At 42.6% G+C, this 26,835-nt stretch overlaps 4 protein-coding genes across 5 annotated transcripts in view; 2 read left to right on the plus strand and 2 right to left on the minus strand.

Moving 5' to 3' along the window:
- Positions 1–320: 320 nt before the first annotated feature.
- On the plus strand, positions 321–9,178 carry LOC109483123. Its single transcript, XM_019786123.1, is given in 7 exon segments — positions 321–526; positions 627–1,299; positions 1,697–2,406; positions 2,748–2,895; positions 6,409–6,526; positions 6,742–7,351; positions 7,353–9,178. Coding segments are annotated over 7 exon segments (3,315 nt in total). The 5' UTR covers positions 321–326; the 3' UTR covers positions 8,209–9,178.
- LOC109482905 (clusterin-associated protein 1-like) lies at positions 8,800–14,137 on the minus strand. Its single transcript, XM_019785795.1, is given in 12 exon segments — positions 8,800–9,523; positions 9,686–9,753; positions 10,165–10,345; positions 10,969–11,031; positions 11,033–11,053; positions 11,353–11,410; positions 11,687–11,904; positions 12,220–12,315; positions 12,590–12,769; positions 13,060–13,144; positions 13,415–13,526; positions 14,058–14,137. Coding segments are annotated over 12 exon segments (1,254 nt in total). The 5' UTR covers positions 14,080–14,137; the 3' UTR covers positions 8,800–9,373.
- A 230-nt stretch (positions 14,138–14,367) lies between these two features.
- LOC109483046 lies at positions 14,368–15,615 on the minus strand. The gene is made up of 2 exons (XM_019786005.1): positions 15,260–15,615; positions 14,368–14,969 (listed from the first exon to the last, which is right to left on the minus strand). Exons 1-2 carry the CDS (start codon positions 15,575–15,577, stop codon positions 14,772–14,774), a joined length of 516 nt encoding a protein of 171 aa, XP_019641564.1. The 5' UTR covers positions 15,578–15,615; the 3' UTR covers positions 14,368–14,771.
- Positions 15,616–15,676: 61 nt separating this feature from the next.
- The window catches only part of LOC109482556 (ubiquitin carboxyl-terminal hydrolase 36-like), a 14,365-nt gene continuing 3,206 nt past the window's right edge, over positions 15,677–26,835 (plus strand). The window contains exons 1-17 of one of the 2 annotated variants that reach the window (XM_019785321.1): positions 15,677–15,785; positions 16,613–16,785; positions 17,024–17,168; positions 17,390–17,611; positions 18,030–18,143; positions 18,295–18,412; positions 18,549–18,616; positions 18,833–18,903; positions 19,036–19,193; positions 19,560–19,641; positions 19,975–20,100; positions 20,369–20,491; positions 20,770–20,841; positions 21,034–21,097; positions 21,282–22,883; positions 25,369–25,533; positions 26,666–26,775. In XM_019785321.1, the coding sequence (XP_019640880.1) occupies positions 16,639–16,785; positions 17,024–17,168; positions 17,390–17,611; positions 18,030–18,143; positions 18,295–18,412; positions 18,549–18,616; positions 18,833–18,903; positions 19,036–19,193; positions 19,560–19,641; positions 19,975–20,100; positions 20,369–20,491; positions 20,770–20,841; positions 21,034–21,097; positions 21,282–22,883; positions 25,369–25,533; positions 26,666–26,775 (3,387 nt within the window). In that variant the 5' untranslated portion in view covers positions 15,677–15,785; positions 16,613–16,638. The remainder of the gene's footprint in view (positions 15,786–16,612; positions 16,786–17,023; positions 17,169–17,389; positions 17,612–18,029; positions 18,144–18,294; positions 18,413–18,548; positions 18,617–18,832; positions 18,904–19,035; positions 19,194–19,559; positions 19,642–19,974; positions 20,101–20,368; positions 20,492–20,769; positions 20,842–21,033; positions 21,098–21,281; positions 22,884–25,368; positions 25,534–26,665; positions 26,776–26,835) is intronic. The other variant, XM_019785312.1, reaches the window with a different exon arrangement.

Below are 26,835 nucleotides of genomic sequence, written 5' to 3' on the forward strand. Positions count from 1 at the left end.
GATAAAGGCAATATTACGTCCCTGATTGGCGGGTAGCCCATATTTTCCCATGTTCGCAAATACATACTTGGTTTCTTGTCATAGTTACAATAGCATTGTGATGTCATGTGTCAAGTAAGAATGCCACTTTGTGCCGTGGCGTGTTTGTTAACCATTCCGAACTTGAGGCAAGTGAAATGCCGTTCTAGAACACATGCACAACAATTACAGAATACGTCATAGCAAACCGTTGCCATGTGGAATCCGGAACGCTTTTGAAACAACACAGCCCCGCGCAGGTTTCGAAAGCATCTCTTGTCTTGTCTACCCAAGCAAAAAAAAGCGGCATGGTGATCGACGGCGACAACGCTGTTGCCCTGCTGGACCGGGCGAGTCCCCTACCCGAGCGCCAGGTGCTGACTTACACGGACTTTGAGCGCCGCCAACCGCGGGAGGCTAGCCCGTCCTCCCCGCTACCGGGAGACGTGGTGTTGGTGGCCGAGAAGGAGAGTTTACCGGCCAGCAGATTTTCTCTCGGTCAGTGCAGGTGTGTAACATATGTACTACTAGTAAATATATAGACCATTCCCAATTATTCACACTTTATATGTACGCAATGAGATTGTATAATTCGTGTGTTTCTCCAGCGAGTACTTCCGTGATCACCAGTTCAGCACCATGGACAGCGGTGACTCCAGCTTCAGGCCCTGTTTCCGGCTGGATGGCGTCACGGCGGCAGCGGTTAGCGCGGTGGTTCACTTCTCCTACACCGGGCAGCTCAGCGTCGGCATGGACAACATCAGGGAACTGCTGCAAGCCAGTCGGAAACTCGGGGTGACCGGGATGGAATACCTGTGCTTACGGTTCCTGCGGCAACACCTTGATACCAACAGATGTGTGGAGGTGTTGAACATCGCCATCGAGTACAAGCTGAGAGCTCTGGAGGAAACGGCCCGAAATTACGTCATCGAAAACTTCAACGACGTGTCGGCTACTGATGGGTTTTTAAAGCTTAGCGTTAGACAGATATGTGCCGTTCTGGGGAGTGATAATCTGGACACTGACTCGGAAATTGAGATTTTCCGGTCCGCGAAGCGTTGGGTAGAGGCCGAGCCAGGCTCCCGCTTGAAGCATGTCGGGAAGGTGATGCGCAATGTGCGCTTCCCGCTCATGAACCGGTACCGACTGAAACACGAGGTTTCTAACGTGGACTTCATGAAGAAAGACCGCGACTGCGAAGCCATACTCCTCCACGCCATGGACTACCGGGCCGGCATCGACCATCACCGCGTGCACGACTACGAGAATGAGCGGACGCAGGTCTGTATCTGTATCGGTATGTATAGTCGGTTTAACCGCCGCCTTACGTTACGGAGTAACACACCAGCTTCGCAGGCGTGATGTGAATGCAGATGGTCATATTGCTTTGAATTTTGAACCTGTCCTGTCACACCTACATGTAACCTTTGCAAACTTAACTGCAAATGTGAGTGTTAGTCTTGCAGTGAGAACGCCCCTACTTTAATGAGAATAGTACCTTGTGGCAGCGAGTTGCACACTACGATCTAACTCAATCCGTGGTTGATAACTCTGCATGGCATGACTATATCATGTTTTTTTCTGAGCTGGTATTAGATACTTATCAGTTTGTACGTCTACCAGTTTATTGGACATTCCCTTTGCAGTTTGCATTTGTCTGTCTTTGTCTATGTCTCAGGTCCGGGGCGGTGCGGAGGTTGTGGTGGTAGCGGGCGGTGATTACGACGTTCCCGACCACGCTCAGTACAGCGACAACCTGCTGTACCTCCAGCCTGGACAGGACTCCCCCGGCCTGCTGGCCGACATGTCCGGGAACGTCACGGGCCACGCCGCCGCCGTCCTCGACAACTTCTTCTACGTGGCCGGCGGGTGTTTCGACGGCGGCCCGCCCAGCGCCGACTTTCACCGCTACGACCCGAGGTTTAACCGCTGGACTAGACTACCGTCCATGAAGCAGGGTCGGACGGGCTTCGTTCTCTTAACCCTAGACGGATGTATCTGGGCTATCGGCTCGGGTTACGAGATGCGCGGACGCATGTTTCCTATTGAAAGATACACTCCACACAAGGACAAGTGGGAACTGAAGTCCAGTATCGGCGCGCAGGTCCAGGCCGCGGGAGGAGCCGTCCTGAACGGTTACATCTACTTCACGGGAGGCATGGCGGGCTCGCACCGCGACCAGACCAGGAAAGACGTGCTGAAGTACTCCCCGGAGGGCGACTACTGGCAGGACGTGCAGAGCATGCGGAAGAAGCGGTGGGGGCACTCGTCGGTGGCGTGCTGCGGCAAGCTGTACTCCATCGGAGGCTGTAACGGAGCCCGGGAACTTCTGTCGTCGGAGTGCTACTCACCAGCCACCGACCAGTGGTCCGCCGTAGCCTGGATGAGGTAGAAAAGAAACTATCTGTTGGAATTGATGTGTAGTTGTTTTGAAATATGCCATGGTGAAGCAACGTTGGATTCTTTCATGGTGGTTTTCGACAGCTTTGTTACGCTTCATCGAGAGTAACGTTTACTCTCCGAGAAGAGTTTAGGCATGTTTTGGACTTTCCTTTTAGCTTTTTTAGGCGTTTTGTTACTCTTTCTATTTTGTCGGCTTTTGCGTTACCTCGAACCCAATTTCGTCGATAAGTGTTTGACCTTGTTGTACTTCCAATCAAGGACGTTAACCTTTTTGTTTTAATCTATCCCTCATGGCGTTGTGAAAACTAATGTTCTCCATCCACCAGGTTTCCGCGCCACCTGGCGGGTTGCACGGTCCTGCAGGACAGGATCTGGCTAGTTGGCGGGAAGAACCGTCGGAACGGCGCGCTGACGGACGTGTGGTGCCTGGACCCCCGCGCTAACAGGTGGTACCGCCAGGACACCGTGCTGACGGTGGGAGTAGCCGGCCCGGCCTGCGGCGTGCTGAAGATCCGCCCCAACAGGGAACCACTGGAGACGCTCGTGTGACATATACACGTCATGATACATTCCTGTATATACATTTTGAAGATGTTAATTTCCTTGGTGTTGCACACAATGGAAATAGAGTCGTGCAATGTCGATGGACTATTTTTATACGAATTGACTCCTGCTGTCACTGAAAGCTTATGGCTACAGACACGGGGTACCCAATATTAAACGACGATTAAGCGAAATAATGTTACATGGATATTGATGCATTCAAACATCAAGTTGATGAGCTACATTTGGTGTCGAGTTTTATTTATATGTTACTGCTTGCAAGCGACATGTCCTATACTCTGAGTTCATTTTCTGGCTTTCCACAATCCAAACGTCTGTGGTAAGGGTTCGACACTTCAAATATATGATAAGTTGTCAGGGTGAGGTTATAACTTTATATCACAAATAATGGAAAACATATACAGGTGATTGTAAAAACGGTGGAGACTGGAGACGTCACATATCGGCTCCCCACAGGCATAGGTTTCCAAGAGGGCCACCCAAATAAATACTGGTAAACTGTACACCGTAATATTTACCACTGATGGTTGGACTTTTGCTCAGTGAGGTTTACCTATACCTTTTTAGGTTACCAACCAATAAACCAACCAACCAACAAGCCAACCAATAAATGAATCAGCGCAGACATCCAATTGACTCTTTGGCATACGATAATCTGGGTATAAATATAAGTAACGTTAGATAAGGTAAAGCCCAAAGAGCATAGCTTTTGTTAATCTATTGCTTGCTCTCTCTCTAATCATAGGTGCGTGAGTGTCACTTATTATCATGAAGCCAGATGAAAAGTTCAATTTACTGGTCATCATTTATTCATATTCGCGGACTGGGTGGTTAAATGAACAATAGGAACTTATGACACCGTACGCTCGAGATCAAGGCGGATGTTATAGGCGTCTTCACATAAGGCGTCTGCACTGTTCGGCTAGCTCGCCTGGTCGGGGTTTAGACACGGGCACAGTCTTGTTCAAACACGCCCAGGTAACGTGACATACTGGTAATCTAGACATAGCTGTAGTTCCTGCGCATGTCGGTGATGTAATCGTTAATGCCCAAATTTGGTGCGAGACCAAATGATACAGGGAAATCCCCTGACTCATTACCTCCGGGGAAGGAGACATCCTTCCGCGAGGAGGTTTTACTATTGTTCGAAACATTTCTGTCAGCAGCTGTTTCTCGCGATCGGCTGGACGGATTGGTCTGTTGTTCGGTATACGTATTGCTGTTGGGCTGCAGATGATGCAGAACGTTTTTGTTTAATTGTATATGTGTTTATGGGCGTCGAAATAAAAGGTTTTTAAGTGCTCCGGACACCCCCGCCATGCTGAAAATGGAATTTACCATGTTGTTAAGGAATGGGGAGGTTTCAGTTTTGGGTCTTACCATTTAAAAGGGGTCAAACAGAGGGGTGTCTGCTTCCGATATGTATTTTGAAATATTATCGCAGTTGTATCTCGCGTTGGGGTAGACTGGACTCGGTGTATGTTCTTCTAATGGGCTGTAGATGGTGCAGGTTTTTTTGTTTTTATTGTATATGTGTTTTGGGGCGTAAAAATCTGAAAATGGTCGCGCGCGGCGCTGGGCTGGCTGCCAGCGCAACTTCCGGGTGGGCCAATGGGTCAGGGGTCAACGCCCTCTTGCGCAATCTTGGATGTTTTCGGCGTATAGTACGACTTCTTAACTTACAAATACCGTGGTATACTGTCTCAGACGTTCTCGACATGCATTTTTACCGTGGGTACATGGTATGGGCTGCAGATGAAAATGTTGACCAGTCCTGTATTAACACAACCAGGAACGCTAAATCTAACATAAAATTCAACACCATCAACTATACAGAACAAACAACATGGAAAAATATACAATAAAAAGCCCGGAGGTATAAAATCTCAGATTTTACTTGTTTAGTATATAAGCAGTCTGTTGCGCAGCTGAAAAACCATAACATGCGCCGTCTTCATGAGGAACGCAGGTAGGTCAGACCTGTTGGGTTTATACTTTTACCTTTACAAAAATAGGTGGGCTGCATGCACAAATCTAGAGATTTTTAGCTTCCTCGAAAATGTTTATCATGCCTTATCACGCTACAACTTCTAACCGTGTAATTTGGACTGTTTGAAAATGCTTTTGCCTACATGATTTGCACTCAGGTCATCTTTACGGGGCCTCCGAGTTTCGTCAGTTTTCACGCAATTCATCAATCCGCACTGAGACCTCAAATCAGCCTAAAATGAGGGAGTATCAGAGGGAAGGTGTGAGCTAGTGGGTCATCGGAGGCAGGCGAAAGTATGGACTCCGAGACAGCCAGGAAAAAGTGAGTCCACGCAGCAACACCTCTGTGTTTACATCACATGATGTCTGACTATATGTGTATAGTGTATACATACATCTAGAGAGAATGTAGTATTATGGTGAAGTCAAATGCATGAAGTGATTAAATTTATAGTACCACACTGCTGAAGTGTGCCACCCTATTGAGCTAAGAATTGGAACTGAAACAAGGGAATGGAGGGATGCATTTTACATAAACCATAACCATGAGGTGCGCTTTGGGGGCGTTTAAATCGAACTCAGTTAACAACGACACGTACTGTGATTTAACAATGCGAAGGGAGTAGTTTGCGACGAAGTCACGCGACGAAGTATAAATCGTGTGGCAATAACGAAATGTTTGGTGAGTGCCTGGTGCATTTGGTAGAAGTGCTGATAAAGTTAACCTCATTGTTTCTACGTACCAACAGAAAATTTAGTGTGTAATTCTTTGTTCCGCTTCGATTGCCATCAAAACATTGGCTGGCATTTAACTCTGGCAACCCGACAACAAAAACATCACGCAACAGGTCCAAAGTCCAAATGAGTGTAACAAGCTGTAACTTGTCAATTCTAAAGAGCTGCCTCATGACTTCATGACATATCATTGCTTTCTAACCATAACGAATCAATGTTGTGATTTTGCTCTCAGTCTGGTATACTATTCGATATTACAAACATATTAGGATGTGGTTGTTGTTGTTTAAGCGGTCCCATGATATATAATGTCAATATTATGAATCAGGCACAAAGGTTCGTGTTGAGCACAAAGTTCACTGTACAATCTCCGCCCAATAACAACTTTGTTCTGCTGTGTTTTTCAGTCAGGAGAGAGCAATCCATAATCCAGACAGTGCAAACTTTGACACTGCCTTGACTCCAAAGGCTTTGCAGGTAATAGTTAATCTATAATTTAGCTGTCACTAATCTGTAACAGTGCTAACTGACTACTCTCCAAGCAGAGGTTGGGTCGATTCCCGGTTGTGACCTGCTCGCCCCTTTCGGTTTTTACAAATCTACAGAAAACTGAAATTAGTAAATGATGAAGAGAAAAATGCATTATTTGTATCAGTATATAGACTGTATCAGTTTTGATGTTTTCCTTTGTTGCCACAGGTGACTCGCACAACAACTTTCCATATTCAAAATGCAGAGAAGGTGTACTGTCAAAGCGGTAGTGTAAACAACATGATGATGGAAAAGCAGGATGAAGAACGGCAGCCAGTTGACCAGGGTATGTTACATTTTGTGCTTTTCACTGATGTTGCAGTGATTTCAATCACACAGCACTGTCACCAATGTTAGAGTCAATGATTGGAAATAACCTTTTATTACAAGAGCTTAGAGTAACAGTCAGTTCATCCAGAAATTTTTCACAAAGTTTGCTCTTTTAAAGCTTAAGTACATGTATGATGAACTTAACTGACCGCACTCTAATGTATGTTACAGAAGGCTCCCAGGAACCATTGCAGGGACAGGGAGGCCCTCCTGTGAAGTTAACACAGGTCACACTGAGGATGCTGTCCATGCTTGCCCTCTGCAAGCCAGAAGTCCCACTCCCAGTCAGGGTCTTACTTCACATTGAAAAGTGTGCAGTCAATGGTGTAAGACACAGGGTAGTTAGTAAGGACATGCATCAAAGTGAGATAAAAGACATACTGAATCTTAGCTGTGACCCTTTTGATGACAGCAATAGCAATGAGATGTTCTGTATCTCACAGGGAAAATGTGATGAATATTCGTTGAGTTGTTCTCCTCAAGCCTATCATTATCCTGTCTCTGATATGGAAGAAGTCTTTAGGAACTGCTTCTGTGTGGAAGATGATAAAGACTGGGACTTGTTGAAGAAACTTTTGCCCCATCTTGATAATTGGTATTCTCATGCTGAAAAGTGTGGTGTGGAAAGGGAGTTGCCCATTGGCTTTCTGCGTGCTTGCTTGCATGCATTTGGAAAGTTCCGTTGTGATGGCTGGGGCAAAAGAGCCAAAATGCTGGCTGATAAATGCATCAGGTATTGTGAGAACAGCGGTTCAGATGAGGTAGATGAGAAGGAACGTACTCCGTGAAATTGGTGAGTACTACAGAAAGCTGGGGAAATACGAGCTGTCTGAAAAGCACCTTAATGCAGCCTTGGAAATAGGCAAAGCTAAGTCTGACCTAACTCTTCAGATTACAAGAATGTATCTAGCCAGATGCAAGGTGGACAAAGGGGAGTATCGTGAGGCTGAAAGTCTGATAGACGGCTGTCTATCATCCCCAGATGTTAAGTCTCTTGAGGAGAAGACTGAGCGCCCATACCTTAGAGGCAGAATGTATTTTGAGAAGGCTAGGTGTTCTAACAGGCTCCACAAGTACACTGAAGCCTATGACTTCTGCTCCAAGGCTGTTACGGTTTCAGGTTCTGACAGTTTTAGGTACCCACAGTATGCAATGTATTGTGCCTTCATCTTGGTCCAGAAAGAACTTAAAACAGACAACCCTAATGAAGCCGTGCTAAATGAAGCCCTGGGAAAGTGCGAAAGGGCAAAAACTATCATGAAGGACAGGCATGGGGATAACCACCACCAAATGGCTCAACTCCTCTGTATTGAAGTCAAAATTTGGCTGTCAAAGAAAGACCCTGAAATCGCCTTGCTGAAGGCTAAAGATGCACTAAGCATCACGAAACGAAAGTATGGACCAGACCATAACAACGTCGCTAAAGTCTATGATCTTTTGGGTGACATTCATTGCCAGAAAGGAAACATGCAAAAAGCTAACAAAGCTTACAAAATGGCAATATTCATTTATGGAGAAGAGCACTCTCATTCTGAGGACATCAAAGGCAAATGTGAGAAACTGAAGGAGAGTCAGGGCAATTCTTTTGACCCAAAAGAATGTGACAGGACAGAGCTTGACAAGGAGCTAGTGAAGTGAAGCCTTAACTTTTCCATTGGCTCTAAATCAACTTTGAAAGATGTTTTGGCTTTTTGGTTCACTGTAAATGGAGAAGTCCCATCCCTCATGTACAAAGTGTAGATTAATCAGCTTTGTAAATATCACAGAAAGACAAAGCCAGAGATACGTTCATGTACATAATCAAGATCAGCAAGTGTTGTGATCTCTTCCACGAGCCCATGTGGTGCATCATTCATATTGTATAGCCACTGTACAGCAGGAATGCCACATTGGCTGATGTCAATTAAACTTAGCTTTTTGTGGGAAAATTGGTATTGAAAAGCCCATACATGGTTTTACAATTGGCAGGTATAGGTTAATACATAATGATATAAGCATAGTTATCTGTTAAAGTCTAGGTGTTCTTAGTTCTTACACTTTTAGTTTGAAAACTGCCATGCATTGACATTGTACATAGCAGGTAGAGTAGAGGTTTGCATCCAAACTTTACACAGGCATGTTAATAATGTGGCCGGTTTCAGGATAATCTGTAACTCCTAAAGACTTTGTCCTTTTTATATGTATAGTGTACAGTGATATAGAAACATTGAGCCAAGTTCCATAAGAACAAAAGCTTCTACTGTGCCTTTATTTACAAATAATTCATGCCAAATTTGCTCTTCCAAATATTCACATATTCTAGGAATTGTTGGAGTTTAGATGGTCTATGCAACTTTGAAGGTTTTAATTTTTACACCCTATCTATACAGTGAATATGTAGAAGGCTGACTGAGTTCATTATATTCAATAACTCTGTACACACAAGCTAAGTCTAAAACATAACAAAAAAGTAAGGTATAGTTGCAGCTTTGAGGCATTTTTAACATCCATCTGTAAATCTACCGTAACATAAGTTGACCTTGAATGTTTATACATTTTTGTACATGACTTGTACATAATGTTTGGTGAAGTTGAATTTGTATTTCTGAAATAAACAATTTGTCTGAAGCACAGAAAAGGATGCTTGAATCAGCAGGGTGCACACAAAGACAACGATTAGTGTATAAAACAACATAGCCTCTATTTGTCATTTATAACAGATAACTTCAATGGTATGTGGGTCTTACTGAGACATCAGCATGACTTGGGGAATGGACAGGAAAGATAATAGTCCTATGAACAAGACTATAGTACATTAACAGGATTAGAAGTCATCGTCGCTGCCGTTCAGGTTGTTGCGATTTCGCCTGGGATTGGCTGAGATCTCTAACTCCTCGCTGTCTCCGCTCTGATCATCATCATCATCATCAACGTCGATCTCGCTGTCACCTGAGGACAGCGTCTCGCTGTCATCCTGGGGACAGCAAAATAACATGACAGTCAAATGTTGTCAATACTGTGGACAGTAATGCAATATTTAATGTCACAGTGAGCGTATGTTCAAATTATTATCTTAGTCTTAGAGCGTGGGTACTTGCAAAATATGTCTTTTATGCATTTTATAAAATGAACTTACATCATCACTGTCTGGTCCTGTCATGCTGCCAAACACTCGCTGCTGCTGTTGGAGTTGTTGTTGTGGATCTGCAAATAACAACATGGGCAACACACATTAGTCTCAGAACTTACAGGATGAAGCTTTTCTCAACTATATTAAGGTAGTACAAATCCTAATCCCAAAAGTCCTCAAATTGCATCCTTAAGGAATGCATGCCGAGCATTTCTGCATCTAAGAACATAGTCTTGGTTTGTGAAAATCATTATTGATGTGATGACATGTAGCATCAACAGCATACATGTACATGTACGTGAAGCAATAGCAAGGGACTTACTAGTAATGCACATTACACCTACAGATTATAGCAATGTCTACACTTCAAAACTCTCTAATGTAGACGGGTGACTTTAAAATAACTCTTCCACTTCGGGACCATTTATTTAGGATGATTGCACTTTGGCAAAACACAGAGGCAGCTCCTGGCTACATCAGCTTACCAGCCTTCTGTCCTCTCTTCATCTGCCCTGCTGTCATGATCTCATCATCCTCACTGTCATCCTCATCATCATCCTCCTCCTCATCCACCATCACATCCTCAAACTCATCATCGTTCAGGTTGATCTTGTCTGTCTCTGTCTTCAGCAGGGTCTGCATCCTCTTCAGGGAGTTTTCTGTCTCCTGTGGGGCAAACAGTAATATACTTTAATATGTGCTGTCTTGCATTCAGTACAGAGTGAAACTTTAGCCAGCGACATTACGAGCCAACATAAACTACAGTGCACTATAGTTTGAATATGACTTTTTGTGCTACACTATTGTTTTGACCTGGTAAAAACCTCCATTCCACTCCTACTGAAAAATTAAATCCCAGCAAAAATATGTGAATATACAGTACAGTGCGACCAACTGGTCTACCAGAATTACCATCTGGCATTAAACAGTTCCTACTAGTGTCAGTAGGGGGCACTATTCCATTGCTACTCGTGAGTACCACCTGGTCCCCACTGACCTTCAACTGGTCCTGCTCCCCTCCCCAGTTCAGCTTAGGAGTCACACAAGGGGTCAAGCATGTTAATAGCCACACACATCACACAGCAATGCAGAAGATGAGACAGCAATCATAGCATGACAGAGACAAGTAGCATAGGAAATACATATAGCAGGGTATCAGGCAAGATACAACACAGTCTTGACACTGCTATTAGGCAAGTTAAAAGTTAGAATTCAAGAAACAAGCTGGAATGAGACGTGACTTGTAGAATTTCCAAGAAGATGTAACAGAACTCAGTCGCCCCTCCCACCTCAAACTTGTCCTGCTCCGCACGGTTGTGTTCCTCCAGCTGCTGCTCCAGGTAACCAAGGTTACCGGAACTTCTGCAGGTACGACTGGAAACAGGTGACAACACATCAGTAACCAGCATTTGCTACAATGTACCTACAAGTTCTTCTCAAGTGATAGATGATTCTAACTTGATGGTGAATTTTCATGTTTAAACATTGCTATAATTGCCTTTGATTCCAGAGGACATGTATAAAAGTTTTTCCAGCAGTAGATAACTGTATATGATACATGTATCTAGTGTTAAGCTAAACCACCAAAAGTACATTTATCTATTGACAACAAAATATTGAGATGTGTATGGACTGTATAGCACCTACAAAGATCAGGCTACTACCATAGATACCTCATATTGTTTCTGTAAGTCTTCTTCCAGTCTTTCATACTCATCCATAAACGCTGGCCTGTAGGGAACAACAAAATAAACACTGAACACTTGCCTTGAGTGTTATCAGGCCAGTAAAGCAAATAAAGGACATTGTCATCAGGAAACATGATTGTTGTACTGCAGTGATACAAACTTCCTTCCAGCTGTAGAATCTGTTCTTTTTTTCATTGATGTGGACAAAGGCATGTGTCTAGCTGTATTCTACCGTTGCTTCCAACATAACAGTACTGAGTCTCTCTTTAAAGAGAGTGAAACAACAGATTTCAGACCTAACAATGAAATGATGATTCACCTGACAGACTGTAAGGTCTGTAGTCTTTTCCTGTTCCTCTCCAGTTCAAGTTTCTTCTTGGAGATCTTGGCGTCGAGGTTTGCCTCGTCTGACGCCACGTTGTTCAGCATGTGTTCCGTCTTCTTGATCTCCTGTTCCACGGCGCGGATGCTCACCTTCAGGTGCTTCTCAATCTCATTGATCTCCAGAGGTTTGTTGATGGCCACTGATCTTTGCTCCTGTGGGTCAACAGAAAATGCAGGACTTAACAATAGCAAATTATCCTGAATTTCCTGAACAACTTGACAGATACGCCCGTGTAGTTATAATTAAAGCACAAGGAATCAGGCCTTCTCTTCCTTATGGGGTATCAAGGCACAACAAGTGCATGCTAGCCATATTCAAGTTGGAGTTGGATTTTAACTGTATTGAACTGATGATGTACATTTGTAGTGTAGTACATGTACATTCTTGTAGTTATACATGTAATTGATAGGCAGGACAGAAAAGCTAAAATGCTAGACCAAAATGAAGAGAAAATTAAATTTTCTTACCCTGAGCTCCACTTCTCTCCCCAGGAGATCATACAGCGATGCTCCTTTTGTTGTGATTTCTGATGCCAGCTGTCGAGAGGCCTTCAGATCTGCTATCTGGGGTTTAAGTAAAGAAACAGGTTTATTGCATCCATATTTCCATGAAACAGTTATCTTGAAGTGTCAAGGAGGGCAACAAGAATAGCTGTCCAGTCATTATGTCTTGAAATAAGGAACACTCATGACTACATTTGCATGCTCACTCAGATCAATAACTTGACTGCACTGCTGAAGTTTACCACAAACCATATCCATAATTACTAATGGTTTCTGGAAATAATTTTGTATAAAAATGGAGAGACTGTGACTGTATATGGAAAGATGGCCGTACCCTTGAGCTGATGTCAAAGGACATTGCTGTAGTCTCCTCCTCCTGCTCCTCCTCCTGCTGTCCAGTGTTGGTCTTCATGGCATTGTACAGCATTGCGGTCACCTTCAGCAGTTCCTTCACAGCATAGCCGTCAGCCTGGTACAGCTTCTTAGTGTTCAGCTTAATGTGTGCCTTGGTAGCCTGCACGGGATGGGATCAGTGGCATGTAGTAGTTAGGACAAGTAGTGTAGTTTTTTAAAAAAACAACTCTTTCTGTGATAAAGTCATAGTATACAATTGCAGAGAGGAAAGATCTGCTACAAAGATTAACACACTTTTTCTTTTTCAACTGATTTCAAATGACGTGTGTGTAAAAAGTGAAGACAGTAACGACAAATGAATCAAAATTCCATGTTTATCAGTATCTTTAATAGGAGATATTAGCACTTTAGTATTAGTAAGTGAAAAACTTTCCTGTGTGAAGTACTTACCATAAACTGTGCAACAGACTTGATAAAGATGACTCTGTCCTGTTCTGTGTCCACATCCATGGGAAGGTCAGCATTGGGCTCATACCTGTGGTATCCAAAATGCATGTTATAAAGATGTATCTAGTATGTAATTGTTGCTATCATAGTTTCGTACTACAGGTCTTTACTGTGCATGATCCAATTCTGGTGCACAGTCCCATGCAAGGAGTCCATACCTTTGTTCCTTGTAATACTTATGCTTCATCTAATGATAAACTTTAAAATAGACATTTAATGGAAGTATCAACATCACAACAAAGCTTATACCATAATGTTGTTTATTTACATGTTATTATGATGACAAATCCTTCTTTACCTTTTGACAAGCCAAATCAACACCTCTGCCACCAGTGGAAAGTTGGGAGTGCGGAAGTTCTCCATAGAGATGAGCCTGGGGTACCCTAAGGCCCGCATCATCTCTGTAAAGTCTGGCCAGGAAAAGGGGGAAGATATGTAGAAAACTGAGCAACAAACCTCCTTTCCCTTCTAAATATTTTTCCTTACTGTGACACTGCTTATGATTGAAAAAACTTTGAGATGAGGTATTTTCGATGCTATCGAAACTGTCTCTTTGAGCAGACAGCTGTCTTCGATAGGTTGAGGGGCTGACCTGAGCTAGCTATGGATGAGGATGGGGAATTTTTACTATTTTTATAAAATCTACAGGGACATGTGTGTTCTGTAAAGTACATTAAACTTTCAAGATGTAATTTCTGAGGATGATCCTGGCTATACCGACCCTAAAACCTTCCTCGTAGCACATACAGTTGTATCATGGCAACGGTAAACGTTCTAGTAGCGACATGCCCCCCTCCCCACCTGAGAATCATTTTGGACAGCTTCAATCTACAGCGTTCTTGGCAACGTAGCTTACAAACAATTTGTGACAGAAGGAGGTATTCTCACTATTAGAATTAGTTTCGTAACTGTTAACACAAAATTTACGACGAAAGGCTTACTTCGAAGATCTCGGTACGACATCTTGAGGCCTTCTTCGCCGCCACTGCTTTTCTTGAGCCAGGAATTCTGCACATGCGCAGATGGCACTCGGGCTAGTAACTGCAGTTTTATTACTAGCCGCTAGGTAGGGTTACTGAGCAGTGGCATGAGAGCTGCACGTTTTTGGTTCATAACTGATATTATGATTGGAAAGCCCATATCAAGGATCAGCAAATATCAGAGACAAGAACAAGTTGCTTAGTATTGTCATAAAATGTCTTTTATTTTCAATTAAAACATACTCTATTACATGTACACATGTTTCTAAAATCTATCCAGTCGCTTGAGTACTAATCTCCATGCAATTTCCTTGTGTATCAGGTTCAACTCTACTTTTTCTCCTTTGTTCTCATCAAACCCTCTAATACTATTGTTGTCAAATGACACTACATTTGTATTGTTTTCTGACAAATAGGACATCTATGAATTCAATTATCAACGTTCTGGCAATAAAATTAACCTTCCTTTCTCAATTTGAGAAGGGGTAATATACATTAGTAAGTAGCTTCCATTAACTTGTCAAAGCTGACCTGACAAGTTATTGAGAATAAATAGATAAGCTTTACTATCAGGTGCTTTTCTATTCTTGTTTGAAACTTTTCTAGTTTGTAATATCTGTTTTGTGCTGTCACCACTGTCTTGAGATGGACAAGCGTTTGCCTCATACAAGGCCTTTATTTCTTCATTTCTTGAAGCATAGACTCTTGAGCCTTGAGTTCCTCCATCTTTAGCCCAATAGCCCTGATAACATCATTCCTCTGCTCCTCTGTCAACTGTTCCAGGAGTTGATTATATAATGCCAATGTCTCTTTGACTGCAGTCGTTGCATCTTCCAGATCCTCGTGGAAGTATATTGTCCCCTTAGCTGCAGTCTGTACAGGAGGAAAATGGGGAATGTCAATTAATTTGCTATAGGTCATACAATTCAAACATTTATTAACATATACTTTTTCATCCTCCTTATTTTACCAGTGGCTCAACCATGCAATGTACTAGTATCTACCCACTGATAAGACAGATTTTTTGTAAGGCTGATACTGAGTGATCGGGCTTGGGCTCATACTAGTCATAGGTGTGCACATCATTCATCAATATGGACATCATACTCTACTCTTCAATGAATACCAGCAAGCAGTGCCTCCTCCAATCCAAACCAACTTACAGCGTCTGACAAAAGCTCCCTAGCTTCCATAAATAAGTCAGTTATTTCGTCAATTTTCTTCTTGATTTCTTGTTGGCTGAGCCCTCTTCCAGCACTGGACAGCCACCTGAGTGTGGGAGTTGTGGGAAGGAGAAATCTAGCAGCAGCATGTCCACAGACGCTCTCCTTCTGTGTCCTGTCCATCTTGCGCGTCCAAACCCCAACTACCCCACAGCTAATCGCTCTAAAAGAGGGATATTTCAAACGGTGCGTTATACACCTCGAAGAAGCAAATTTCTGGAGCAGACCACATGACAACTTCACATTGACCGCCGCCATTTTTTTCGTAAAGTAAGGAGATTGTGTTATAGTAGCTCTGGTTGGTCTAAGTAAAATAGATCTGACCAATAGCAAGTCGTGTTCTATTTTACTATCTACATTACAAAGCATGACGGGAGCGTTCCTGGAACAAAGTGCCCGGATGTGCTATGGCAGCTGTCTGTTTTTTCGAATACTAGAATTTTGGACCTGCGAAGAGATTCTAATGGTAAGTTTTCTTCAGAATTTTCATTCATGCAGGTAATTTTCGCCAACTTTTGGCTCAGAATAGGGCCCCTATACCTTGTACAGTTTATATGTTAGAATAAATGTGTGCTACAACTCTGTTTATGTGCAAATTTTGAGATAATACGGGAGGTGGGTGGTTGCGTTTTGTGTTGCGACGTCCATGCTGTTGCCAAAAAATATGTCACAAAATTAGATTCCCGACTTTTCCTGCATTTTTTCGTCCTCGTCATTTCAATTAACTTTTCATGGACCGATGGTCGTGACAACTGTTAATGGTGGTACAGTACGCCAGGAGCTGCTATCTGCGTGCGGCTCTTTGCCAAAGTTTTTCGCTGAAATGCCACACCGCTTGGCTGTGTCAAGTCTCCGCCGGTTTAGGGTTTGCGCCCAAGCTTAGCACCACGTGGTTTGTCCTGTCCACCTGACGGGAGTTGCTATAATGAATTAGGATTGGTTTTGATCGAACGTGTTGTTGGGTTGATCAAACGCCACCGACGGTTTAAAGTAAGGATGATATTTCACCTGGAATAAAATCGATAGACAAAACAAAGAAGTTGAAAGATACCGGAAAGTCCACTTTGGGGAGGGGGGCAGAAGCTTCTCAACACCTGTTTCGCACATGCAACGACATGCTTGGAGATAATAATTTACTCCAATGTCTTACAACAAGACTTAAACATTAGGTGATATGGACACCTTTGATTGACCTTTTAAATGTATTTGTAATTTTACATGAATTAGAAATAAAGAGATGCAGTTTCAAATCATCTGTTCCATTGTTTCATAATCTGTCACATTCTGTGCTAGAATCAGAAGACCATCGCAACGGGAGCATGCCAGCCCTGCATTTTGCCAATGATATGTCACGGGGACATATAACGGAGAAGCTGAGCTCTTCGCTTCGTCGAAAGGTCGAGTCCGTTGAACCTGCAGACTTTGATTCACAGTTCCAAGAAACGGTGTCTGCCGCAGCCAAACAAGTAAGTTGTACATCAACCTGACTGATGCAAACCACAGGATTCTAGTGACTCAGTGAGTCTATGATTTATCTCTTTGAAGATCAAAAACTGGCTTAATTTGACTGAAAATTTGCTTATTTTGTTAATAGCAAGCCAACAAATTCTTTTATTTTCTCACAGACCTACATGTTTACCGACAGTTAAGATACATATTTCATTATTTGACAAAGTATCAAATCCTTGTTTATTGTTTTTTCAGGTCCTTCTTCAAAAGGTGGAGTTTACCCCTGCTAGAAAGCCATTTTCATACGAACTGGATAAGCTGAAATCAAAGTATATCCGACTGAATCCGTCAGCAACACCCAGTAAGGCTTTGGAGTCAGAAACCTCTGCCTCAGGTTCACGTAAGTTCAAGCTAGACTTCTATTTCTGCCATCATTGCAGTATCAAGCTTATAATTGTGTATTTCCTTACAGTTTTTGCAAATAAATCGTAATGATGTGCAGCTGCTGTCTATGGTTTGAAAATTATCAGAAAGTCAGAAGTATGTCAACCTGACAGACATGGGTTGATACTTGAAAAACTACCAGAAGCAACTTTACTTATGCTTGTACCACCCTGACAGGATCTAAAATGGAAGGAAAGCACATGCTTGATGATGGCATCCCACCACCAAAGAGGGTTCTGTTTGCCCCTGAGAAAGTCCGGGTCCAGTGGGACAAAGTTGCAAAAGTAGGGGTGGGGCTGGACAACATGGGGAACACCTGCTTCCTCAACTCAGTTATCCAGTGTCTCAGTTACACAGCGCCTCTGGTCAACCACCTCATGTCAGAACATCAACAATCATGTAAGTTTGTTTCAACACTTGTTACAAGACTTGGCTAACCTTTGTTGGTAAGTTTTAAACAAAGAGCCAACAGGGTCCACAAAGTTCAATCTTATGATGTCCAAAAATGTTACTGTAGGAAATAAAAGGCATCAGACAGAGTAATGTGTATTGGAATATTGCCATATCTTGTGTACTCACTCCCACTCACTCTCCAGATTATTGTCTGCTGTTCCCAGTCTCAGGAGAGTTGTAATTAGATGTGCTCACATGCAGGTCACTGGTGTCGATTCTTTGTGGCAGCCTGCCAGGTGCCTCTGTCATGTGGGTTTACATTGTATAGACATTGAGGAGTTAAAAGGCTTCATTTATGTAGTATGCAGTAAATATTATTTTTGTCAAAGCTAGGACTACGTATTGATGTTGTTTTCTCATGCAGGCCGAGTCAGCGACTGGTGTATGATGTGTGAGCTGGGACGTCATCTGCACAGAGTATTCAACAACTCAAACACTCACAGCATCAGGCCAATGACCATCATTAATAGGCTCAAAAGTATGTACATGAACAACACCTTTCAAAAATTACAGGTGGATTTGTTTCTTTATTATAAGAGTTATCATAGTAATCATGGTTTTAGAAAGAACTCAATTCCTTGTTTTGTTGAAAGAGAATACCCTCTGATTCAACTGCCCTGTCCTCACAGGTATAGCAAAGACAATGCAGTTTGGTCGCCAGGAAGATGCCCATGAGTTTTTCATGAACGTGGTGAACGCCATGCAGAGGGCTTGTCTCATGAACTGTAACATCAACCCAAACAAGAAGTAAGTGCACACATATTCAACTTTTGATTCTTCCATGCTTATAGTGTTGTAAACTTCCTTTGTTCCCCAAATTCCACACTGTAAGTGTATATCACACCCTCTATCTAATAGTGTTTGTTCTTTTCCATTTCCTCAGCGTTGATACCTCAACAGCTGGTACCACCATAGTGTACCAAGTATTCAGTGGCTTCTGCAGAAGTCAGGGTAAGAAAAACCACAATACAACACAATAGTTGAATGCTTTTTTGTATACATTGTAGTCATGTTAAGGTGGTTGAGTTGGTTTTAACTCCACAGAGTCAACCATGTGTGTTTCTTTTACATGATAGTAAAATAATATCAATAACAGGCCCAGTCATTTATTATAATTCTTAGATGGAAACATTGTTACAGTTCATATATTCTGTTTTTCTGTTTCAGTACGCTGCTGCAGGTGCTCAAACTTGAGCAACACCTTTGATCCCTTCTTAGATCTCCCTTTGGATATCCGGGTAAGTTGTCAATGATTGATTTTTTTCATTTCAAGTGTACAGGAGATAGAGTTCAAATATTCAATATTTTGCTATATTCAATATTTATTTTTTTAGTGTTGTTTTACTGTTGCATGTCTTGTTGATTTTCAGGGTTCGTCAGTGCAACAGTGCCTTGAGCGCTATGTAAGAGCTGAGCAGATGTCAGATGAAAATGCATACTTTTGCGAGAAGTGTAAAAGGAAGTGCCAAGCTGTGAAGAAGCTCAGCATACACAGAGCCCCCAACGTCCTTACCATATCTCTTAAAAGGTGGGTAATGGGTATGGCAATGAACCATCACTACCATGCACTTCTTTGAGAATTTCTGTTTGCTCAGATCAATCTCAAAATCTTTGGGGAGGGGGAGTCATGATGTTTTCTGGCTACCCTATTTATCTGAGGGCCTTCAGAGGCCTCGTAGTCAGATAAACTGGGCAGTCAGAAAACATTGTGCTTTCCCCTCAGGAAGGTCTGCTTGGAGATAAAGCTCAGATATATTGTCCACTTATTGAGAAATCAATGTATACTACTGTAATTGAAGTCTAACATGCCTGCAGTTACCAGGAAAACATTCAACTCGGAGAGAAGATGAAAGGAAGATGAGAATGAGATATAAGGTTGTACTTTACTTTGTAGGTTCAACAACATGGGCCTGAAGGTTACTAAAGAAGTCCAGTACTCAGAAACGATCAACTTGAGAGCATACATGAGCCAAGAGGTGAGGCTTTTACTTTTTGCTTTTTTTTACACCTGTTTGATCATATCTGTAACAACTATATACTTTTATAATTTCAAAGCTTTCTCATATTTGTGTATCCAATAGAAAGTGTGTATGTTAGTAATGTAAGTGATATGTAAATCAGCCACTGGACACTATATTAATTATACATGTACATGTACATGTACTAAAATAAATTAAAGCTGAACAAAGACTTTTACTATGTCTGTACCTTATGCTTTACTAAGTTTGTACTCAACATAGGTTATAAGTGATACATAATTCAGCCTCTGTGAGGTATGGAACCATTCATTCATATGTTGACTATTGCAGGGACCGCCTGTAATCTACAAGCTGTATGCAGTGCTGGTTCATCAGGGGTTCTCCCCCCATGGTGGACACTACTACTGCTTTATCAAGGCCCCCAATGGAATCTGGCATATGATGAACGATAGCTTGGTAAGTTCTGTATTCATTATAGCTTTGTATGTTTTGTTTGTAGAAATTTATACATAACAACATTCATACGTGTTTAAAGCTAAATAATCTAGTATGTGCTATGCTTAGCCTCTATGGAGTATTGCAAAGGTGTAGTAGCCACAATTAATGAATTTCCACTTAAGCATTAGGAAAATTTTATTTTCACCAAATAATGGAGATGATGATTTTATGTACAGTGCATTTCTTGTCTGTATTTTGACATTGTCCTTTGCCACATGTTGACAAGGTACGACAGGTAGGGCTGAACACAGTGCTGTCTCAGCAGGCTTACCTGTTGTTCTACGTCAGAATACCATCAAAGGAAACAGGAGCAACCTCAGCAGCCACTGCTGGCTCAACCCCTGCTAAGGTTAGTCCAGATTGTGAAGTCCCTAACTTCATCTTTCAGTTTTTTGGAAAGTTACACATTCAAATTAGTCTTTGATTTCAATAGCTGAATATTCAACATACACTACTAGTAGATGCACTGGCATTATGATCTATTTATTTAAATAAAGAGTTTTGGGGCCATTATATTCAAGAAATATCTGCACAATTTAATCCTCAATCATCCTTTTTGATGAGCATGTGTCATTGTATGAGCAGCTTATTTCTATGCTAACATGAATGTTATTTTGTTCTGTCCAGATTGCTAAGAATGGGCCTCAAGGGATTGCTAAGACTAAAGTCAACACCATTGCGACATCTGGAGTTCCAAGGGTAGGTATATGATATCGAGCAAAAGTGTATATCAAAACAGCAAACAATATTTGTTTGGATGCTCGTAATACAACAGTACTTCAGGTTAGCACTTCAAATGTGTATATTACAATGGAGGTGAAGTTTTCACCTTCAAGCTACAAAGATACATTGCATTTTAAATTATCTGAGAACATGTTTTTTCTATTTCAGCATGCCTTCATCGGTCCCCAGCTTCCCCCTCACATGAAGAAAACCCAGGAGACCAAAACCAATGGTATGTCTCCGTCTCCTGATTATGTACCATTTTCGTTGTTAAAGCAATATGTGGAAATGCTCACAAAGGTTATCTTTTACAACTGTTTCAAAGTCTAGCATGTTTGCTCCACTGGAACTGCAGGTTTTCAAGGGTAAAACTACACTTCAGTCTAAGATATTGATATATTTCTGTGTTCCTCCAGGAACAGTGTCCAATGGACCACTGGGAGTCCACGTGCCACGCCAGAGCCCACCCGTCCACAAGCCCCAGGCTGCTGCATCCACCCCGAAGACAATCCCAGCCCCACCTAAGGTGGAGAAGAAGTCCTCCATCTTCCGCCCCTCCAGCATTCCTCCCCAGTCCCAGCGGGAGAAGTTGGCGTTCTCCATCAAGAAACTGTCGGTGCAGCCAGCAGCAGCTCCTGCAGCAAAACCAGAGGAGGCTCAAACACAGCAGAAGAGGGAGGACGGTTTGACAAATGGCGTGGGGACTGTCGCCACCAAGGTCAACGGACACTCTGGGGCAGCTGCTGTCCACAGCTCTGGCACAGCAATGGACTCCATCGTGCCCTATTCTGATGAAGAGTCATCAGACAGTGATGATGAGGGCAGGAATGGCCATGTTGCCATAAGTGCAAAGGGATCCACCAACGGAAGTGTAAAATCGGAGGCTGAGAATTCAGAAAGGCTGCTGAAAAAAGGAGAACCTGTTCAGCCTGGTCCTGCCAGTGATGCAAAAACACTGAATGGTGCCCCATCCTCTACTTCCGCCTCGAGAAAAGAGCAGAAGGAACATCCCATGACCCCAGCACACAGTGCCAAGCCTGAAGAAATCGCCACTCCTGAACATGAGAAGGTTAACGGACATTCTGTGGTTAAGTCTGATGAGGAGACTACTAGTAAGGACGAGGAAGCCATCGGCTCAGCTCAACAAACCTTGGCTCCCTTTGCAGCCTTCCGTCACAATCGAGTTCGGTCCAGCAGTGGGGAATGGACAGTTGATGATGTGAAACACTTGCCTAATGCCCCCAACAATCTTACAGAAGGCATGTCTCCTGGTGCCAGAGCTTCAGATCTGCAGAACAAAGACAAAACTGAGGATTCACAAGGCGCAGGGAATGGTTTGGACGACAACAGACAACATCAGAGCCACCACACAGACATAAGGAAAGCAGAGTCCTCAGCAACCAACCACAACGGCACACACGTGGAGAAGAAACAGTCCGAAGCCAGTCATGTTTCTGTGAAACATGATCATTCATCTAATGACCACTCTCAAGATCACAGGAAGAAACTGAAAACTGAAGAGTCAAGTATCAGCAGGGACACGTTCAGTCACAATGACACATTTAACACAGTTGGAACAAATGGTACAGCCAGTAGGTCAGGTAGTTCTGACAAAGAGAGTTCGTCCTCAAGTAGACACTACTCAAATGACTCGGGGTATCTCAGTGTGCAGCATTCAGATACAAGAGACTCAAGGAAAGACCCTGAAGTACAGAGGAAGCGAAGACACAGTGATTCGGAGGATTCTGATGATTCTGGATATGAAAAGAAACGCAAAAAGCACAGAGATCACCACCACCATCATAGACTTGTAGATAAGGTCTCAAGAAAACACAAGAAGCACAAGAAGAAGAAGAAAAAGCATGAAAAGGAAAGAGATGAACACAAACTAAACACAGCAACCCGAATAGACAATAAAAGTCAAAGAAAACACAAAAGAAATTATGAAGATGACCCTCTTGACCAGGATTTGGATAAGAAAAAACACCACCAGTACGAAAAGCGACCTGAAAAACAAGGTATGTTACAAAAGCACCTTTCACCTAATGTAGCTGGTAGCACCAGTAGTAACACTAACAGCTATGGACTAATTCAGTTAGCTCCAGGTGACCAGGTACTAACTTCAGTTGCCAAAAAAGTGCAAGCCGAGGCAAGTATGGCGGACAAGATACAAACAACCCTTGACCCTTGGTTGATCAGAATGAAACTGCAAAAAAACCTTGCTAGGTATACTTCACAGTGGGAGTCCTCCAGCTCAAATTCGAAGGAAAATACACAGAATAGTGAGCAATCCTCTTGTCTTAGTAGCCAGGCCCTAAGTTGTCGACTGCATGACATGTGCTTAGATTCTTGCCAAAACACCCAGCCACAGGTTTCCTCCACTTTTGCCAATGAGAACAAAGGAGATAATGAAAATGAAGCTACATTAAACCCAAAGGTAGAGGAGTCGGTAGTGACAACAAAAGTCGCAGAAAGTGTTGCCCCTCTTGGCACTGCTGAAGAATTTATTTCTGAAAACCATAGTATAGCAGTAAAACCTGTCAGTCTGTCAATGTGTAGCTCTGTTGACTGCACAGAAAAAGTTGAAATGTCAGACAGTACAGACATTTTTGACACGAAAAACAGTTCAAAGACAGCTATTGGACAAGAAGTCGTCTTGCCAAATGTAGAGTATGATCAAACTGAATGCTCCTCAATCAGCCAGGAAAAAGAAAGTTTGTTACCAGGCCTAGTACATGTAGATGGTAGTGTTGAGTTACGTTGTCAGAATCAGTCTAGCAGTGAGTCAAATTCCAAGTCTTCCAAGGCCCATGCTGTTTGTGTATTACATATGGAATCGGCTTGTCCTACTGACACCACTATTGTCAAAAAAAGCAAGCATAAACACAAGCATAAGAAGAAAGACAAGAAGAAAGAGGACAAAGAAAGTGTCAAGAATGATCCAGGATGGTCTGAAGTGAAAAGAGTGAAGAAGAGGAAGAAGAAGCATTCTAAGGACAAAAGTCCAAAGCAAAAAAGGAAAAAATCTAAGAAAAGCAAGGTAAAAGAAGATGACTCAACAGGGAAAAGTGTGTATGAAGAGGGAAACATTGCCAATGGGGACAGTCTCAGAGGTGATGTCGGTTCTTCGTTCCTTCAAGAAATTGATGATTCACAGACATTGGGCAATGCAAATGATGATCACATGTCAGTGTCTTATCATCCCAAATATCTTCAGTCAGCCAGTCCAGCTAGCAAGGAAATCAACCAAGATAACATGGAAGAACCTTCAAAAGAGCCAGAGCCAAGGGTGGTTAGTATAAAAAGGAAAAGCCTTGTGTGTGTAGCTGTAGAATACAGCTGCACATGTACATGTCACCAGTTAAGGACAACACCAACAAAGGACATACTGCAGAAAAACACAGAGTTTGTAAAAGAAGATGGTTGCAACAGACAGGAGTTGTGTCAGGATTCATGTAGTCTGCCCACAATGAAGGCAGCAGATTTTGAAACGGGACCAGATAGTTGCCCGAGTTCACAAGAATTTGAAGAGTCTGGAAAGAAATTCCGTCTGCCTTTGACCACACAGGAGCAGAATAAATTGGTGCAAACCAGGCTCAATTACTACAGCTTTTTCAAACCTAAGCCAGGTCGTGAGGCTCCATCAAGCCCAGAGTCACCCATGCTGATCAAAGGAGCCAGTAAGACCTAAGGATCAGTGATGTACTAAACAATACAACTACTTAAGGAGAAAACAATTCAATTCGTTCAAACTCAATTATATAGAAACCTAAAATTATCCAAAATATCTAGCCAACTTCATGTTCCTAAGATGTTACAACCATTGTTTACTTGTTGTGATGCTGAGAAAAAAGACAACGGATTTGAAATTTTGATGTCCGGCTTGCCATTCAGTTAGTGTTATGTTTCTTTGCAAATATTCTAGTTCACGAAGGAACAGGCTTGTAAGCTATGTTCAGTCATTAGCCCACTGTATTTTATGGTTGTTTATTCGTGGACGACAAGTGTGCCAACATCTTGCAAAATGCTAAAAGTACAAAGAAAATGTTAAACTCCATGTACAAGAAGAATCATTGAAGCAGTTATCATCTCATCTATGATGAAACCAGTCTTTCCAGTACACCAGGAATAGAAATCCACAGTCAAGACTGGAGTCCTGCCCACCTCTCCCAAACACCTCCTTGGAGGAAACATCGCCCCCTTTGCTAAGTTGAAGAAGGGCAAGGGTTGGTGAGGGTGAGCCTTGCACAGTAGTAGTTCGGTTCATCCCTCTGTTGTGTTCAGTTTCTTACCTGTACATGTACAACATGTGCTACAAGTATCCCCTTCTGTTAGCAAAACTAACACAATTTACTTTACTTCTTATGGTTTATGATGCATGGAAAGAGTTTTCGCATGTTTTGTTGGTTGGTTGGTTGGTTGGCTGGTTTGCTAATCATGTAATGATGATGTTGAAGTAGCTGTCTGTGTGCAGTAGGAATAAATGTCTATGTTGAATTTCAGTGATTTCCCAGCGGTGGGACAAGGATATCCATGATGGGTACAGACGGCTCAGCGATGGAGGGCGCAGCTCCAAGAGCAGTTCCTGGGACGGCAGGTTGACGTCGTCTTCACGATCCATCGACGAGCTACTGGAGAGGTCCAACAACAAGGGATACGGGGCTAAAGGTTGGTGTGACTTGAAGTGGAATGGGAATTAGTAGTGCTGACTTCCGTGTCAAAGATAAAACAGGTGACAATCCTTAGAATGGGATGTTAAACCATGGTCCACTGTTCACTTGTTAAAAGAGCTAGGGCAATTTCCTCGGTACACAATTTGTAAATACCTTACATCTGTCTTCTCTGTCATGACCAATGGAAGAGTAGCTAAACTGTTTATTTAGTTAACCTGGTTAAAAATGACTCCCTTTTGTTTATATCTTATCTATATTTTGATAGCCTAGTTCACTGGACAGGGTCTAATCATATGGAACTTAATCCATCTAAGTGCAAAGTAATGGTAGTATGTTTTATGAGAGAACCACCCCCACCTCCACAGTTGTCTGTGGGGCCATCTGTATTGGAAGTTGTCCATGTTGCGAAAGTACTAGGTGTAACACTTCAATCAGATCTCAAGTGGTCCGCCCATGTAAACTCCATGGTGAGCAAAGCCAACCGTAGACTTTACCTGGTGCGAGTGCTAAAGAAGTATGGACTTGGTGATAATGACCTGATTCTAGTTTTCTGCGGTTTTGTAAGACCACTACTAGAGTACGCTTGCCCCGTGTGGCACCCAGGCATCACCTCTGTTCAGTCTAGACACATAGAGTCTGTGCAAAGGCGAGCATGTAGAATTGTATTGGGTAAGAACTACGTCAACTATGATGCAGCCCTAGGCCAGCTGTCCCTTACCTCTCTGTACCAGAGACGAGTCCTACTCTGTAAGAAGTTTGCAGTGTCTTTATCAAGATCCCCTACTTTCTCCAGTTGGTTACCGCCTACACGTGCAATTGTACATGGCAGAGAACTCAGGTCCAAAAATCAAATCAGTCAATTTAGCTACAGATATAGTTAGCTACAGTTATAGCTGATTTTATATTGTTTAAATGTAAACAATAACCACAATTCAGCCGAAGGGCTGCTATGGTATTGTATTTGTATTTGTATTTGTGTGGAAATAAATAAACCAGTCATAATAATATATCTAAGATGAAAGAAACAAGACTTTTGTTCAGATCTTAAATAGTTGGTTATGATGTACATGTATCCTCTGCTAACAGTCCTAGTCCTAACACCCTTGTTATATCGCTTGTTGTTGCAGTGCTCTCCTGGGAGGGAGACAGGAGTTACGTGGACCGGGATGTGGACCATGACAGGCACTTCCACCGAGGTGTGAGGGACGAGTGGGATGAGGAGTTGGACAGGGGGAAGGTAGGACAACTGGAAATTTGTCATTTTTCTCCTTAGGTGGGCAAGGGAGGTCTTCATGGT

Source organism: Branchiostoma belcheri, unplaced genomic scaffold (genome assembly GCF_001625305.1).
Source record: "Branchiostoma belcheri isolate BF01 breed outbred unplaced genomic scaffold, Haploidv18h27 scaffold11, whole genome shotgun sequence".
Taxonomy (NCBI): domain Eukaryota; kingdom Metazoa; phylum Chordata; class Leptocardii; order Amphioxiformes; family Branchiostomatidae; genus Branchiostoma; species Branchiostoma belcheri.